The following is a 16,777-nucleotide window of genomic DNA, read 5'->3' as shown; positions in this document are numbered from 1 at the left end:
ATCAGGGTTTTTTTAATGGATAGATGGGGAGATATTTTTTCATTTGGAGGAGAGTTGGTAACTCGCGGACAGAGTTTAGAAAGTCGGTGCATCAATCAGATTGGAAGATGAAGGGGATGTTTTTCTGAGGCAGTAAGTTGATTGGTGATGCGATGACTGGCTGGGTCTTAGAGACTCAAAAATAACTTCCAAAAGAGGAGTTTGATGAATATTTGAGGTGTAAACATATACAAAAGTCGGGATTCTTGGGGCTGATTGAACTGTTGTTGCTGCGGGTTTGATGGGCCAAGTGGCCTCCTGTATTGTGGATTCTAGATTCTATGAATAACTCTTCCCAAGAGTGTGAATAAGAAGGGTGGGCTCTCTATGGTTCGATGAGTTTGGATTTCAAACTATCCTTGTTGGGAGTTCTCCGCAAGTAAGTATGAGTAATCGTAGAGTCTCAGAGGTTTACAGCACGGAAACAGGCCCTTCGGCCCAACTTGTCCACGCCACACAGTCTTTATTACTAAGAAATATACAAGATAGGAGCAGGAGGAGGCCATTTGGCCCTTCGAGCCTGCTCTGTCATTCATCATGTTCATGGCTGATCATCCAACTCAATAGCCTAATCCTGCTTTCTCCCTGTAACCTTTGATCCCATTCACCCCCAGTACGATATCCAGTTGTCTCTTGAATACATTCAATGTTTTGGCATCAACTACTTCCTGTGGGAATGAATTTCACAAGCCCGCATTTGGTCATATCCTTCTCTACCAATCTTATCCAATCGACAAAGACACATTTTCTGCCAACAATATCTTACCTTGTAAACCTGGGGGGCCATCTTTTCCTGGGGACCCAATCTGCCCCGGGTACCCTGGGGTGCCAGGGGGACCTTGGGATCCTGGTCTCCCCTTCTCCCCTTGCGGACCGGGAATGTCTAACCCTGGGAAACCAGGGTCTCCCTTCACTCCTGGTGCTCCTGGGAATCCTGCATTACAAAAAGGAGAATTACCAGATCAGTAAACATTTGAATTAATAACAATCTCTGACTGGATAAAGTAAGAATTTGTCACCAATAGAATTGTAGAATTGGCAGCTGTGCCAGTATTAACTATTCACTTGAACTCCAATCCTCTCTCTCTCTGCTTTCATTCCTTTGCCTTTTGTTTCCCCGCCTCTGTTTCTTTCTCTGTTTCTGTTTCTCATTCCCTTTCGCTGCTTTCTCTCAGTCGGATCGTTCTCACCTCTGAGCCGGAGGTTGTCGGTTCAGGACCCACAATGTGGAGATGCCGGTGTTGGACTGGGATAAACACAGTAAGGGGTCTCACAACACCAGGTTAAAGTCCAATAGGTTTAATTGGTAGCAAAAGCCACGAGCTTTCAAAGCTCTGCTCCTTCATTAGATGAGTGGGAGTTCTGTTCACAGACAGGGCATATAAAGGCACACACTCCATTCAAAAAATAATGATTGGAATGCGAGTCTTCCAACCATTATTCTGTAAATTGAGTTTGTATCTTTATATGCCCTGTCTGTGAACAGAACTCCCACTCACCTGGTGAAGGAGCAGCGCTCTGAAAGCTAGTAGCTTTTGCTACCAAATAAACCTGTTGGACTTTAACCTGGTGTTTCCAGGACCCACTCCAGGGAATTCATCAAAATATCCAGACAGACCATCCCGGTGCCTCACTGACCTGAGACAGGAATCGAACCCCGGTCCCTGGAGCTGTGAGGCAGCTGTGCTAACCACTGTGCCACCCTTTAGGGAAGGAAATCTGCCATTCTTACCTGGTCAGGTCTACATGTGACTCCAGAGCCACAGCAACGTGGTTTACTTCCAAATGCCCGCAGATGAATTAAAGAAAAGGTAGATGCTCCTCAGGACATGGTGACAGTCAAGGAAATCCTGTCCCAAGCAGACTTCAAAGTTGATAAAGAGGGAATAGCGAATAGACTGTCAGTAATGAAAGGTATTGGGACCGGATGCGATGCATCCAAGGATATTGAAGGAAATGAGAGTGGAAATTGCTGGGGTGCTGGGCACTATCTTCTAGTCTCCTCAGAATAGGTGCCAGAGGATTGGAGAGTTGCAAATGTTACGCCCTTGTTCAAAAAAGGTTGTAAGGATTGTCCCAGCATTCACAGGCCAGTCAGCTTAACAGCAGCAGTGGGCAAACTTCGAGAAACAACTGGAAACAATTTGTGATAGAATTAGTCGGAAAAATGTGGGTTGATTAGCAAGAGCCAGCGGGATTTCTGAAGGGGAAGTTGTTGATGAGGATATTATTGCTGTGGTGGACGTGTTTGATACAGTGCCACATAACAGAATGGTGAGAAAATTTGTAGCTTGTTGAATAAAAAAAGGTCAGTAACAACGTGGATACAAAATTAGCTGAATAATAGGAAGCAGGGAATAATGTTGGAGGGATATTTCCAGGCTGGAGGAAGGTTTGTTGTGGAGTTTCCCAGGGGTTGGTACTGGGAGCCCTGCTTTTCCTCATTTATATTAATGGTCCGGATCTCGGGGTGAAGGGGACAATTCCAGAGTTTGCGGATTACATACGCTGCACTTCCGACACTGTAACCGTGCTCACGCTTAAAAACATCTCACTAATGTTCTAGCCTGGCCTGTTACCAGGAGAAGTGCTGTAGAAATCTCTCCCCCCACCCCCTGCCCCATCAGTAGGCAGCATGTTAAACATACCTGGGGGGCCAAGTGGTCCACGAGGCCCCTCTTTTCCGGGTTGACCTGGTGGTCCGGTCCCGGGTGGTCCGGGAAGTCCAGGAGGGCCTTGTAAACCAGCTGGACCAATGCTGCCTAAAAGAACAGAAACAAAGATGTCTGAATCACCTCAGTCCCACGTGTTTAATCCTCAAACTGAAATTCAGAGTCCAGCTTCCTGACTGTCCATCAGAAACCTTTAGGATCTGAGGATTTGATTGCCACGTAACTCAGTGAGGTAGAAAGACAGAAACAGGAGAGGCACGTTTAGTCCTTTGGACAGTCAGGTCACCGCTGATCCGCACACAAACACCATCCAATTGATTCTGCAACGTTGAACATCCTGACTGGATAAAAATCCATCGATCCCAATCTCAACACTTCCAACTGAAGGCCCAGTGGCACCACAGCCTCAGCAGCTGCTCTGAGGAGCGATGTTTGGTGTTACAGAGAATTCAGGGATATGGGGAGCAGGCAGGGAAGTGGAGTGGAATCCCAGGGTCAACCATGACTGTAGGGAATGGGTGGAGTAGGCTTGATGGGCCAAATGGCCTACTCCTGCTCCTATTTCTTATATTGAAGTCAAGCATAAACCTGACCTGTGGACCGAGTGCAATAAATAATTTCTAAAACGTTATGAATGGGTTTGTCTCACTGGTAGGCAGGAACCTATCCAGCTCCAGAATGTACCAATATAATGAGTATTGAATTTAGCTAAATCTCTCCCCATGTCAATGTTCGACGTGTGGGATTTGCCATTTCATTCTGAGCTTCTCATGTCCAATTACAAACAGCTCTTTCATTTTCCACCCAATATTCTCAATTTTGATTTGCAGGTTCTCTACTCTCTCAATCCCGACTTGTCTCTGTTTTTCAAGTAGGAATGCTGACCTCAGACAAACTCTTTTGTACAAAACAGCTTTCTCACCCAGAAGAATGTTCCGGAATTCCGAGGGGGAAATGTGTCACTGCCAGTCCGTGTGGTGTAGGTTCAAAGTTCATTCATCGTAATTCCATCAATTAGACTTAACCTTTTGCTCACCTTTTTCACCTGGGCTGCCGGGTAATCCGGAATGTCCGGGTGCTCCAGGGGGTCCCGGGAAACCTGGGTCTCCTTTATTTCCTTGAACTCCATCGAGCCCTGGGTTACCTGGGAATCCCGGGGGGCCTGGGAGCCCTATCCCTGGCTGTCCCTGGATTCAGTAAAGAAAACATTGGTTAGATTTATAGAATGAAACAGCACAGGAGGCTGTTCGGCCCATCTGCTGCTTTGCTTGGGTTGGCAGCATTTCTCCATTTCTTTCATTCCCTTTTGGAAGTTCCTGTAGAATCTTCCTTCCAGGCAGCGAGTCCCATATCACAATAACTCACCACAGGAAAGAACATTCTCTGTGTCTCCTGCTGCCCTTTTGCTAATCCTCTCAAACCCTTGGCGTCTGGTCACTGACCATCCTGGGAATGGGAAGCATCAAAATGGAACAATGCAGGAGATGTTTCAGCTAAAGCGGCATTTCCCAAATCTCTGACTGGAACCAAGGCCTGGCTGGCAAGTGTGAAAGGACAGTCCGAGTAAGTACAGACCAGTCAGTCTAACATCAGCAGGTGGAGGTTTTAAAAGGAAGAATCAGGGAAAAGAACCAACAGGTACTCGGAGAGGTTTGAGTTAATTCAGCTTTCCCTCGTATCCGCTCTGAACCTCCTCACTTTAAACCCATGTCCCCTGTAGACAGGGACTTCCTCTCCAGGCTATGTACAGCTACTAAAGCTAATACAAAGACTCAAAATACAGTGTACTGGTCTTGAAGATGTGACTTTATTTAACCAAATGATCAAATAGGAGAATATGAGGAAACCTAGCTCTCAAAATATAGAATGTGGGCAGCTGGATATCAGTCTGAAGAACAATGTCTCCGTGAAGGCAGTTATACATTCCCAAAATCACACTGCCCACCTTTCCAGTGGCATAATCCAGTAAACATTAATACAAATCCATCAATAATCATCCTGTCATTAACTCCAGCCAATAACAGTACACATCCTGACCCCCTCACCTGTTATTAAATTACGGATGTTACCTCCCTTCTGTTGCCCAGCGATGTGGGACGCTGGACAGTGAAATGGGAGAATGATTCCCTCCAGATTGAACCCACGTGATTCCCATCCAACCGTGAGAAATTCTTCATGTCTGTTAGCCAGCTGTGTTATCTCTGGGAGTTGTATGACTCTATTCATAAGGCTGGCATTGGTCACTACTTGTTCCTGACCACTGCTGATCACATCACTGCTTTCAGAGGAACTATTGTTCCTTCCCTCTCCCTGTACTTTGTCACTGATTGAAGTTTCACAAAATGTAACCAAAAGAATAACACATCCATCTGATAAATTCAAATACATGTTTTAAATGAGAAATATTTGTTAATTATGCAGAGCTGTCTTCCCTGGCTGGCTTATGTTCCTATAGCCCAATATCATTCATTCTAAAGTTAGTGTTGTGTTAGTCTTCCTAAATCTATAGTTATGCGTTTATTAGCCTAATTAGCTCCCCTACATCACCCCTTCATCACTGACCTTCGACTAAGGGGAACAGCTGCTCCTTATCCACTCTCTCCATGTCCCTCAGAATCTTCTACACCTCAATCAGGTCACCCTCACTCTTCCCTGCTCCAGCAAAAACAATAACGGGTCTCACAACACCAGGTTAAAGTCCAACAGGGGGTTCATTCCCCTCGGGACACTTTTGTATTTCTCCCCTGTCACCTTAAACCAATGCCTTCTAATTTTAGACTCCCCTATTTTTGGGAAAAGATATTGACTATCTAGCTGATCTGTGTCCCTCATTATTTTATAGACCTCTATAAGATCACCCCTCGGCCTCCTACGCTCCAGAGAAAAAAGTCCCAGTTTATCCAGCCACTCCTTATATCTCGATCCATCAAGTCCCAGTAACATCCTAGTAAATCTTTTCTGAACACTTTCTAGTTTAATAATATCCTTTCTATAATAGGGTGACCAGAACTGTACACAGTATTCCAAGTGTGGCCTTACCAATGTCTTGTACAACTTCAACAAGACGTCCCAACTCCTGTATTCAATGTTCTGACCGATGAAACCAAGCAAGCCGAATGCCTCCTTCACTGCTCTGTTTCTGCACGCACTTAACTATTGTAACATTTTGTTCATATTGATTCTCCTTTAAAAGTTATCACTTCAAACATCTCCGTGTTAAACTTCATCTGCTATGTTTTTGTTCATTTCACCAGATTATTGTGATATTTTGAAGCCTATCACCATCTTCTTACTAACTGCCACATTTTGGAGTTTTGTATTATCTACAAGCTCTGAAACATTGTCCTGGATATTCACGAGCAGGTCATTAATAAATCTCACTGCACTGGTTTTGGGGAGCGAGTCTCCAAGACAAGCTTATTGGTAGCGAGAGAAAGGAAAGTTCTGTTGTATCATAGAGCACTGACCTTCAGTCCTGGGGGTCCTGGCAGGCCTGGAATTCCATCATTCCCCGGACGTCCAGCCAGACCAGGAGGACCTGGCTGTCCGGAAATTCCTGGGGCACCTGTGAGACAGAAAGGATGGATGGGAGTGACTGATAATCTTTCTTTCTCCATTGATCCAGGTTTCTGAGGAGGAGGCAGCTTGGAGGAAGTTGGAGCTGATCGAGGTCCTTGCTACAGGAAGGGTACTGAAGCTTCAGAGAGGGGAAATGTGCAGATTCATTGGGAGATCAGCCCGGGGTGAGAAAATACAAGTCGGAGGAAAGAGTTAAAGAGCTGGGTGCTTTTATGATAGCAAGAAGCAATCACAATGTGTAAAGCGATGAGAGATTGGGACAGGGTTAAGTGGATGTTGACTGTTGCAGAAAGCAGTGGATCCAAGAACCAGGGGCTGTTGATAGAAGATTAGAAATATGGGTTTTAGAGAGAGACAGGAGAGAGTGGCCCCCACACTGAGAGGTTTAGGATTTAAATCCGGGATCCGTGTTCGAGACTGAGTGGTGCCGACATTCAGGATGTAGGGAGGGGGAACAGGATATAAACAATCATTAACAACATTCTCTCAACGGGTGATAAACCCTGACACAGTTGTGATGGGCCGAATGGTCACTTTCCGGATTGTAACTTCATGTTGTTAATATAATTGCATTGGTGACAGGTTAGGGGTGGGGGTGTGGGGATGGAGGTGTGGGGGATTGAACCAGTTTTGTGCTGAGGTTTGAGCAAACAATGATCAAAACCCCATCCAAAGTCCAAACTTCTAAATGTTAAAGCTGGTAATTATTCACACTATGGGTGGGTATATGAGAAGTAGTTACAATGCAGTAACGGTGTGTGGATTGTAATTACGATGCAGTAACGGTGTGCGTACTGTAGTTACGATGCAGTAACGGTGTGTGGATTGTAGTTATGGTGCAGTAACGGCGTGCGTACTGTAGTTACGATGCAGTAACAATGTGTGGACTGTAGTTACGATGCAGTAACGGTGTGCGGAGTGTAGTTATGGTACAATAACGGTGTGCGGAGTACAGTCATAGTGCAGTAACGGTGTGTGGATTGTAGTTACGATGCAGTAACGGTGTGCGGAGTGTAGTTACGATGCAGTAACAGTGTGTGGAGTGTAGTTACGGTACAATAACGGTGTGCGGAGTACAGTCATAGTGCAGTAACGGTGTGTGGATTGTAGTTACGATGCAGTAACGGTGTGCGGAGTGTAGTTACGATGCAGTAACAGTGTGTGGAGTGTAGTTATGATGCAGTAACAGTGTGCGGAGTGTAGTCATAGTGCAGTAATGGTGTGTGGACTGCAGTTATGACGCAGTAACAGTGTGCGGAGTGTAGTTACGATGCAGTAATGGTGTGTGGATTGTAGTTATGGCGCAGTAAGTGTGCGGAGTGTAGTTACGATGCAGTAACGGTGTGCAGAGTGTAGTTACGATGCAGTAACGGTGTGCGGAGTGTAGTTACGATGCAGTAGCGGTGTGTGGAGTGTAGTTATGGTGCAGTAATGGTGTGCGGAGTACAGTCATAGTGCAGTAATGGTGTGCGGGGTGTCATTATGGTGCAGTAAGTGTGCGGAGTGTAGTTACGATGCAGTAGCGGTGTGTGGAGTGTAGTTATGGTGCAGTAACGGTGTGCCGAGTGTAGTTACGATGCAGTAACGGTGTGTGGAGTGTAGTTACGATGCAGCAACGGTGTGCGGAGTGTAGTTACGATGCAGTAACGGTGTGTGGAGTGTAGTTACGATGCAGTAACGGTGTGTGGAGTGTAGTTATGATGCAGTAACGGTGTGCGGAGTGTAGTCATAGTGCAGTAATGGTGTGTGGACTGCAGTTATGACGCAGTAACAGTGTGCGGAGTGTAGTTACGATGCAGTAATGGTGTGTGGATTGTAGTTATGGCGCAGTAAGTGTGCGGAGTGTAGTTACGATGCAGTAACGGTGTGCAGAGTGTAGTTACGATGCAGTAACGGTGTGCGGAGTGTAGTTACGATGCAGTAGCGGTGTGTGGAGTGTAGTTATGGTGCAGTAATGGTGTGCGGAGTACAGTCATAGTGCAGTAATGGTGTGCGGGGTGTCATTATGGTGCAGTAAGTGTGTGGAGTGTAGTTACGATGCAGTAACGGTGTGTGGAGTGTAGTTACGATGCAGTAACGGTGTGTGGAGTGTAGTTACGATGCAGTAACGGTGTGCCGAGTGTAGTTACGATGCAGTAACGGTGTGTGGAGTGTAGTTACGATGCAGCAACGGTGTGCGGAGTGTAGTTACGATGCAGTAACGGTGTGTGGAGTGTAGTTACGATGCAGTAACGGTGTGTGGAGTGTAGTTACGATGCAGTAACGATGTGTGGAGTGTAGTTACGATGCAGTAACGGTGTGCGGAGTGTAGTTACGATGCAGTAACGGTGTGTGGAGTGTAGTTACGATGCAGTAACGGTGTGCAGAGTGTAGTTACGATGCAGTAACGATGTGTGGAGTGTAGTTACGATGCAGTAACGATGTGCGGAGTGTAGTTACGATGCAGTAACGGTGTGCGGAGTGTAGTTACGATGCAGTAACGGTGTGTGGAGTGTAGTTACGATGCAGTAACGGTGTGTGGAGTGTAGTTACAGGGCCATGTGCGTGAGTTCACTTACCTTTAGCACCAGTTGGTCCGGGAAATCCGATCCCGGTGGCACCGGGATCACCTTTGGGTCCAATTGCACCTTGTAATCCCGGGACTCCGGGCAGCCCGGGGTCTCCTGTTGGACAAAAATAAACATTCACGCTGCAGATGTGAAAATCGAAAAGGAGGAAGATGAGAACTTGATGCTTTAATATCTTGACTTTATTTTCCTTTTCGGGGGTGGGGGGGTCCCTGGCTGGGCCGGCATTGCTGCCCATTCCTCATTACCCTCAAACTGAGCTCGGCCAATTCAACGGGCAGCTGAGAGTCACTCACGTTGCTGTGGCTTTGGAGTCACACGTAGGCCAGACCGGGTAAGGACGGCAGATTTCCTTCCCTAAAGGACATCAGTGACCCAGATGGGTTTTTATGATCATTAATGATAGTTTCATGGTCAGCATTGCCGAGACTAAGTTCAGTCTGCTATGCTGGGATTTGAACCCATATCGCTCAGGACATTTGCCTGGGTCTCTGCGTTAGTCACCGTGTGAAATGACCACCAGCCCAACCTATCCCCGTGATGGGTGAGCTTACCTGTGTTTCCTGGTTCTCCCGGTAATCCTGGAGGACCAGGAAGACCTCGGGCTCCCGGCAGAGTGACTGCGCTTCCAGGTTCACCTTTCTGTCCTGTAGCGAGAAAACAACAATCAGAGAAGGCGGAGGAGCCCTTATTGTGTTTAATATCGTTAAATAAGCCAATCAGCACAGGTAATTAATGGAAGACTTTGCCCCAGTTCAGTTTGCTCAGTTTTGATAGTCAGTTTCTGATGCTCAGATTAATGGAACCAGCGCGACCCCCTCCATTCCCGGGATCACCAATACTCCTGTCCTCTGCTTCCTGCCTCGCTTCCATTTCCTTATAAGTTCATGAGAAAGACTGAGTGCAATATCAAACAGGCAGCATGGTGGTTAGCACGGCTGCCTCGCAGCACCAGGGACCCGGCTTCGAATCCCAGCTTGGGTCACTGTCTGTGCAGAGTCTGCCCATTCTCCCCGTGTCTGGGTGGGTTTCCTCCGGGTGCTCCGGTTTCCTGCCACAGTCTGAAAGACGTGCTGGTTAGGGTGTATTGGCCGTGCTAAATTCTCCCTCAGTGTATCCGAACAGGTGCCAGAGTGTGGCGACTAGGGGGATTTTCACAGTAACTTCATTGCAGTGTTAATGTAAGCCTTCTGACAATAAATAAACTTTAAACCCTTCTCTATCTGAATCTGAAGAGTCCAGAACACACCCATCACCCTCACCCCCATTCACTTCATCCTCTGAGAGAGGAAGACACAGAGATTTCCTTGCAGTGAAGCCTACACCCCGATGCCCACCCCAGGGATTGGGGGACAGTGTGAGATACTGATGTGTTCACTCTGTCCTAACACTGGGCAAGAGAGTCACAGAATAATCATACCCTCACTAATCCACTGGTGTAAACTCATAGCAGAATGGAAATTAGGAGGATTTTGAAATTCAGGAGCATTCCCTATCCATTAGCAGGTGTAAAGGAAGCTCAGTGAGTCTGTCAGTGAATCCATGTTGTATTGTAGCCTGAGCATTGGACCAGAGCTTACCTGGTGTTCCCGGAATTCCTGGAGATCCTGGAAGTCCTCTGATACCCTTTTCACCTGGAAATCCAGCCTCCCCCACTCCTGGGAGTCCAGGAAGTCCCTCATCTCCGGGTGGTCCGGTTAATCCTGGGATTCCTGGTAAACCCCGTTCACCTTTGAAGCCAATATTTCCCTAAAGGATTTGAAACGATGGTTAGCAGAATCCTCCTGGTGGAGTTACAGAGCCGCGCTGCCGGATAGAAACCCCCTTCATCCCACACCCATTGGTTGGGAGGAAGAGTCACATACTCTTCTGCCTATTGGCTGGAAACTGTCACACACACCCATCGCCCTCACTCCAACATTCCCAACTCCTTTCACTCAATCCTGGAATGCTCAACTGCTGGTTCTGCCATTTTTTCATCCAAGTTTCTGTAATTGCCACAACATCATCGTTCCATGTAGTAATCCAAGCTTTAAGTTCATACTCCTTGTGTTAAAGTAAACGCACCTCAGACCATCAGTTCGCTCATGTTTTGTATTTTCTCCCCGTGTTTTATTTCTCTGTGTTTTACTGGACCCATTCACTGAGTTCCCCGCAGTCTCTGCACTCTGTAATGTGGCCCTTTTTGATTTTTGTCTTTGGTTTCTCTGCCTTCCACTTTTACCCTTACTGCTTTTTATTTCTGACTCACTTCCCTCTGACTTCCTGCATCGGTTCCCATCCCCCTGCTACATTAGTTTAAACTCTGTCCAACAGCACTAACAAACGCTCCCCCAGGACATTGGTTCCAGTCCTGTCTAGGTGCAGATCGTCCAATTTGTACTGGTCCCTCCTCCCCCAGAACTAGTTCCAATGTCCCAGGAATTTGAATCCCTCCATCTTGCACCATCCCTCAAGCCACGTATTCATCTCAGCTATCCTGACATTCTTACTCTGACTAGCATGTGGCACTAGCACTAATCCTGAGATTACTACCTTTGAGGTCCAGCTATTTAGTTTAACTCCTAACGCCCTAAATTCAGCTTGAAGGACCTCATTCCATTTTTTCCCTAGAGTGTTGGTGCCTATATGCACTACAACAGCTGGCTGTTCACCCTCCCCTTCAGAGTGTCCTACATCCACTCCAGGACGTCCTTGACCCTTGCACCATGGAGGCAACATATCTCCTGGAGTCTCGTTTGCATCCACAGAAATACCTGTCTATTCTCCTTATGATTGAGTGGCCTATCACCATTGCTCTGCCACTCTTGTCCGTGCCCCTCCTGTGCAGCAGAGCCAGCCAAGGGGCCATGAACGCTGGCAGCTGCCACCTTCCCCTGGTGAGCCATCTCCCCAAACAGTATCCGAGGCAATGGAAGGGGATGACTGCAGGGGCCTTCGACTCTTCCTCTTCCTGGTGGTCACCCATTCCCTATCTCCCTCAGTAATTTTTACCTGTGGTTTGACCAACTCACTGACCTATCTGCAACTTCCTCAGCATCGTGGATGCTCCAAAGTGAATCCATTCGCTGCCTCTCCCAGCAGGACATGGACCATGGAAAGGTCCACTGACTTCAGGCAGGATTCTCTGGCCCTGGGGTGGGCGTGGCCGGAAAATCCCGCCCGAGGTCAAAGGGAAAGGTAGGGAGGTGGGAAAGGATAAACAGACAGGGATACGAACGGACAGAGAAGACAAGGCTGAGAGTCAGTCATCAGATAATGACACAGAAACAATAAAAGAACAAAATAGCACACACAGAATTTAATAAATACAGTCTGATCATTATTACCGAGACTTGGCTACAGGATTGGGAATGTGGAATATTGAAGGGTTTGTGGTCTTTAGGGAGGACAGGAAGTTAAGAACAGGTGGAGGGGTGGCTCTGTTCATTACTGATGGTGCTGGTACATTATAGAAGGATGACAAAGTTCAGGAAATCAGGACATCGAAGCAGTTTGGGTCAAGATGATAAATGTTAAGGCAGGAAGTCACTTGTGGGAGTGGTGTACAGGCCCCCTAATGGTAACCACATGGTAGAGCGGAGTATAAAAGAAAAGGTAATGTCAGCTTGTCAAAAAGGTACCACGATAATCATGGGGAATTTCAATGTACACACAGACTAGATAAATCAGACGGACAAAGGCAGAACAGGTAAAGAGTTCACAGAATGTTGATAGGGTAGTTTCTTAAAACAGCAGATTGTGCAGCCAATCAGAGAGCAGGCTATACTAGACCTGGTATTGTGTAATGGGATAGTATTAATTAATAATCTCTCAGTGAAGGGACCGCTAGGTAACAGTGATCATAATATGATTGAATTTTACATTCCATTTGAGGGAGAGAAGAGTGGATCCAAGGCTAATAATTTAAACTTAAATCAGGACAACTATGAGGGCGAGACAGGTGGAACTGGTTGCAGTGAACTGACCAATCTCTTTCAGGGAAAAATCAATCAAGATTCAGAGGCTGATATTTAAAGAAATATTTCAGAACACACGGAAAATCCACAATCCAAGGGGAAGCTCATCATCCGTGACTAACTAAAACAGTTAAAGACAGTATTAAAGTTCAAACAAAAGCATATGTTCTGGTAAGGACGAGTGCAGGTCAGGAGATTGGAAAGAATATAAAGAACATTGAAGAAGGATGATGAAGAAGGAAGGGAAATCGGGCAGTATGAGAGAGCTTGCTGGAAATAAAGACAATAAGAGTTCCCAGAGATATTTAAATAAGAAAAGAGTTAATAGAAAGAGGGTTGGTTGTATAGAAAGTGAATCTGGAGAATTGATCATTCAGAGCAATCGCTGGAAATATTTGGACTGAAATGGATAACATTGAATTCACTGCTGGACACTGAGCTCCGGGTATCCAGGTTCACTCACGGAACAGTCTCCGCACTGAACTTACCGGCTCGCCTTTGGGGCCTGGAATTCCTGGAAGTCCATCTTTTCCAGGTAATCCATCCAGACCAGGAACACCTGGAGAACCCGGGAAGCCAGGATCACCTCGATCACCCTTCAGTCCAGGTAAAGTTTGGATGTCACCTGCATCCCCTTTCGGACCAGGAATTCCGATTGGTCCTGGGAGACCATCAGCTCCCTGAAAAAAACAGGAATCAGTCAGCGCAATCCAATCGCTCTCTGACATCCTCCTCTCGATCCCCATCATCTCCTATTCTGCTGTCCCTCTCAAACACCTCCCTGAATCTAAACGATTCACCCCTCCCTATGTTTGCCAGTTCCACATTCTCCCCACTCCCTGGGAGAAAGTCTACCCCCCCCCCCCCCCACCCCAGTAACTCCCCCTTTCCCAATTGGATTTTCCAGTGGCTTGCCATTGGTGGGATCTTCCTGTTCCGCTGAAGTCAACGGCCATTGGCATTGCTCTTCACCTCTCTACCAGGGAACCCATCACACGGGGCAGGGGAGGAGAGGGGGTGGGTCACCTTTGGCAGAAACAGGAGATCCCACTGGAAAGACCCCAAAACTCCCAGCCTCTGGGCAAAGAGATGTCTCCTGAATTCCCGACTATGTTTATTAGGACTGTTTTACATCGATGACTCCCCAGCCCTGGATCCTTGACACATGGAAACATGTCCACCTCCCACACCCCAACTCAATGACCTCCATTACGTTACCCCCTCACCAATCTCTGTATAGTTGTATCAGAACATCTCGGTTCTAGAACATTCTCAAACATGTTTTGTTTTTACTCTTAGCCCTGGCACAGTCCTGCACGGAGCAACTTGTTCTCCAGGAACTGACAACAGAAGCTTCAACGTTCTGGATACTTACTGGCTGGCCTGGGAATCCCGCTCTCCCTGGTGCACCACGGTCTCCCTTCGGCCCTGGAATACCGGGATCACCTGTGAAACACCGGGAACAAGGATATTTGCATAAACCAAGTGGGTGGCTGTGGTTTGTATCTGTTCACAAAGGCAGTAGTTTTATTGTCCCGAGCTGTGTTTTGTGGGCTCACTCACTCACCTGTTCTTCCAGGAGGTCCGTGGGGGCCTCTCGGTCCGGGTACCGTGGTGACGTTACAGTGGAAACAGGTATCGCCCTTAGAACCTGTGAGGAAATCCAGACTGTTACAGAGACCACATAGGAACAGGAGGAGGCCGTTCAGTCCATCAAGTCAATCCTATCAAACCCGCTTCACTTCCATATCCCTGAGTCCCCCTAATCATTCCAGATTCAAAATGACCAACTGACAAATCAGCAATCACTGTTTGTGGGAGATAATTCCAGATCTGTCAGCCCCGGGGTTTTACTCTCTGTGATCGGCAGGTTTGAAGGGGTGGGGGGGAATGTAAGATTCAGCAGGAGTCGTACCCCCCGCATCCCCTAACTACCCCCATCCAGTCCACCATTCCCCCATCTACCCCCTCAACCAACCCCCAGCCACCCCTGCCCCTGGTCGTCCCCACCCCCACAGTCAAGGTGAATTTGCTCTTCAGTTGCTGTGTTTCTCTCAGTTACCACAATCCGAGCAGGAGTTTGTGTTTCTTTGTGATGAGGTCACCCCCTCACTTCGGGGACAGGGTGACCTTGGGGGTGGGGGGGGGCGGTGGGTGGGGGGAGGAGAGGGGACGGGTCAATGGAAGCCAAGGATAACCTACAGAAGTTATAAAATGAAGAACCATGTACAGGACAGTGCAGACAGAGCCCGGGAGAGAGGGACGAATCCCATCGCTCTTTCACAGAGCTAGCACGGATACAATGGGCAGACTGGCCTTGCTGTGTGCTGTATATTTCTGTCAGTTTCTGGAATGTTCACTGTACGACAGCAGTGAGGGAACTCGTTCCTCTGCTGAGCGAGGGTGAAAGGGGGAGGATTCCCCGGATTTACTCCTTCATTCATGAGTCATTCACCCGAATAAATACACACTGACCTTTCAACCCAACTTCACCTCGGTGGCCTGGAGGTCCAGCAGGGCCCGGCAACCCCGGCAAACTTCTACACTCCAAAGCAGACACTGAAACATCGGAAAAAACAATTAAATAAACCCGCTTATAAACCTACAGCACTCCCTCAGCACCGACCCTCTGACAGTGCGGCACTCCCTCAGCACTGACCCTCTGACAGTGCGGCACTCCCTCAGCACTGACCCTCTGACAGTGCGGCACTCCCTCAGCACTGACCCTCTGACAGTGCGGCACTCCCTCAGCACTGACCCTCTGACAGTGCGGCACTCCCTCAGCACTGACCCTCTGACAGTGCGGCACTCCCTCAGCACTGACCCTCTGACAGTGCGGCACTCCCTCAGCACTGACCCTCTGACAGTGCGGCACTCCCTCAGCACTGACCCTCTGACAGTGCGGCACTCCCTCAGCACTGACCCTCTGGCAGTGCGGCACTCCCTCAGCACTGCACATTTAAACAGAAGTTCCATGATGATACATAATGTCAATAATTTCCCATCTTGTGTTAAATCAAGTTATTCCCAACTGTGCTTTTACATTATGGAAAACATTTCAACTGTTTGTCAGTGGAAACTCAGGCCTTGTTTCTGACTGAGTTCTTGTGTTAGTCAATGTCTGAGTGTGGGCTTCCATACTGACAAATGTGAGGTAATGCATTTTGGAAGGTCTAATACAGATAGGAAATATACAGTAAATGGCAGAACCCTTAAGAGTATTGATAGGCAGAGGGATCTGGGCGTACAGGTACACAGGTCACTGAAAGTGCCAATGCAGGTGGAGAAGGTAGTCAAGAAGGCATACGGCATGCTTGCCTTCATCAGCCGGGGTATTGAGTTTGTAAGATTGACAAGTCATGTTGCAGGTTTATAGAACCTTAGTTAGGCCGCACTTGGAATACAGTGTTCAATTCTGGTCACCACACTACCAGAAGGATGTGGAGGCTTTGGAGAGGGTACAGAAAAGATTTACCAGGATGTTGCCCTGGTATGGAGGGCATTAGCTACGAGGAGAGGTTGGAGAAACTTGGTTTGTTCTCACTGGAGCGACGGAGGTTGAAGGGAGACCTGATAGAAGTCTACAAGATTATGAGAGGCATGGACAGAGTGGATAGTCAGAAGATTTTCCCCAGGGTGGAAGAGTCAATTACTAGGGGGGGGGGCACAGGTTTAAGGTGCGAGGGGTAAGGTTTAAAGGAGATGTACAAGGCAAGGTTTTTTACACAGAGGGGGGTGGGTGCCTGGAACTCGCTGCCGGGGGGAGGGAGTGGAAGTGGATACGACAGTGAGTTTTAAGGGGTGTCTGGACAAATCCATGAATTGGATGGGAATAGAGGGATACGGTCCCCGGAAGGGTAGGGAGTTTTAGTTAAGTCGGGCAACATGGTCAGTGCAGGATTGGAAGGGCTGAATGGCCTGTTCCTGGGCTGTAATTTTCTTTGTTCTTTTCTTTGTTCAC

General features: G+C 47.6%; 1 protein-coding gene across 1 annotated transcript in view; it reads right to left on the bottom strand.

Annotated features, from left to right (window-relative positions):
* Positions 1-16,777, bottom strand: part of LOC145339106 (uncharacterized) — a 158,924-nt gene that overhangs the window by 38,646 nt on the left and 103,501 nt on the right. Inside the window, exons 22-32 of the mRNA XM_080183542.1 lie at positions 15,292-15,375; positions 14,384-14,467; positions 14,192-14,262; positions 13,305-13,496; positions 10,438-10,606; positions 9,412-9,504; positions 8,849-8,953; positions 6,179-6,276; positions 3,748-3,898; positions 2,688-2,801; positions 806-973 (exon numbers count right to left, since the gene is read on the bottom strand). Coding sequence (XP_080039668.1) covers positions 806-973; positions 2,688-2,801; positions 3,748-3,898; positions 6,179-6,276; positions 8,849-8,953; positions 9,412-9,504; positions 10,438-10,606; positions 13,305-13,496; positions 14,192-14,262; positions 14,384-14,467; positions 15,292-15,375 — 1,329 coding nt within the window. The remainder of the gene's footprint in view (positions 1-805; positions 974-2,687; positions 2,802-3,747; positions 3,899-6,178; positions 6,277-8,848; positions 8,954-9,411; positions 9,505-10,437; positions 10,607-13,304; positions 13,497-14,191; positions 14,263-14,383; positions 14,468-15,291; positions 15,376-16,777) is intronic.

This window comes from Carcharhinus amblyrhynchos, unplaced genomic scaffold (assembly GCF_965287045.1).
Source record: "Carcharhinus amblyrhynchos unplaced genomic scaffold, sCarAmb.v2.hapA chromosome_327, whole genome shotgun sequence".
In the NCBI taxonomy this organism is placed as follows: Eukaryota; Metazoa; Chordata; class Chondrichthyes; order Carcharhiniformes; family Carcharhinidae; genus Carcharhinus; species Carcharhinus amblyrhynchos.
Note: the sequence above shows the minus strand (reverse complement) of the source record. Positions and strands in the feature narration are given on the sequence as shown.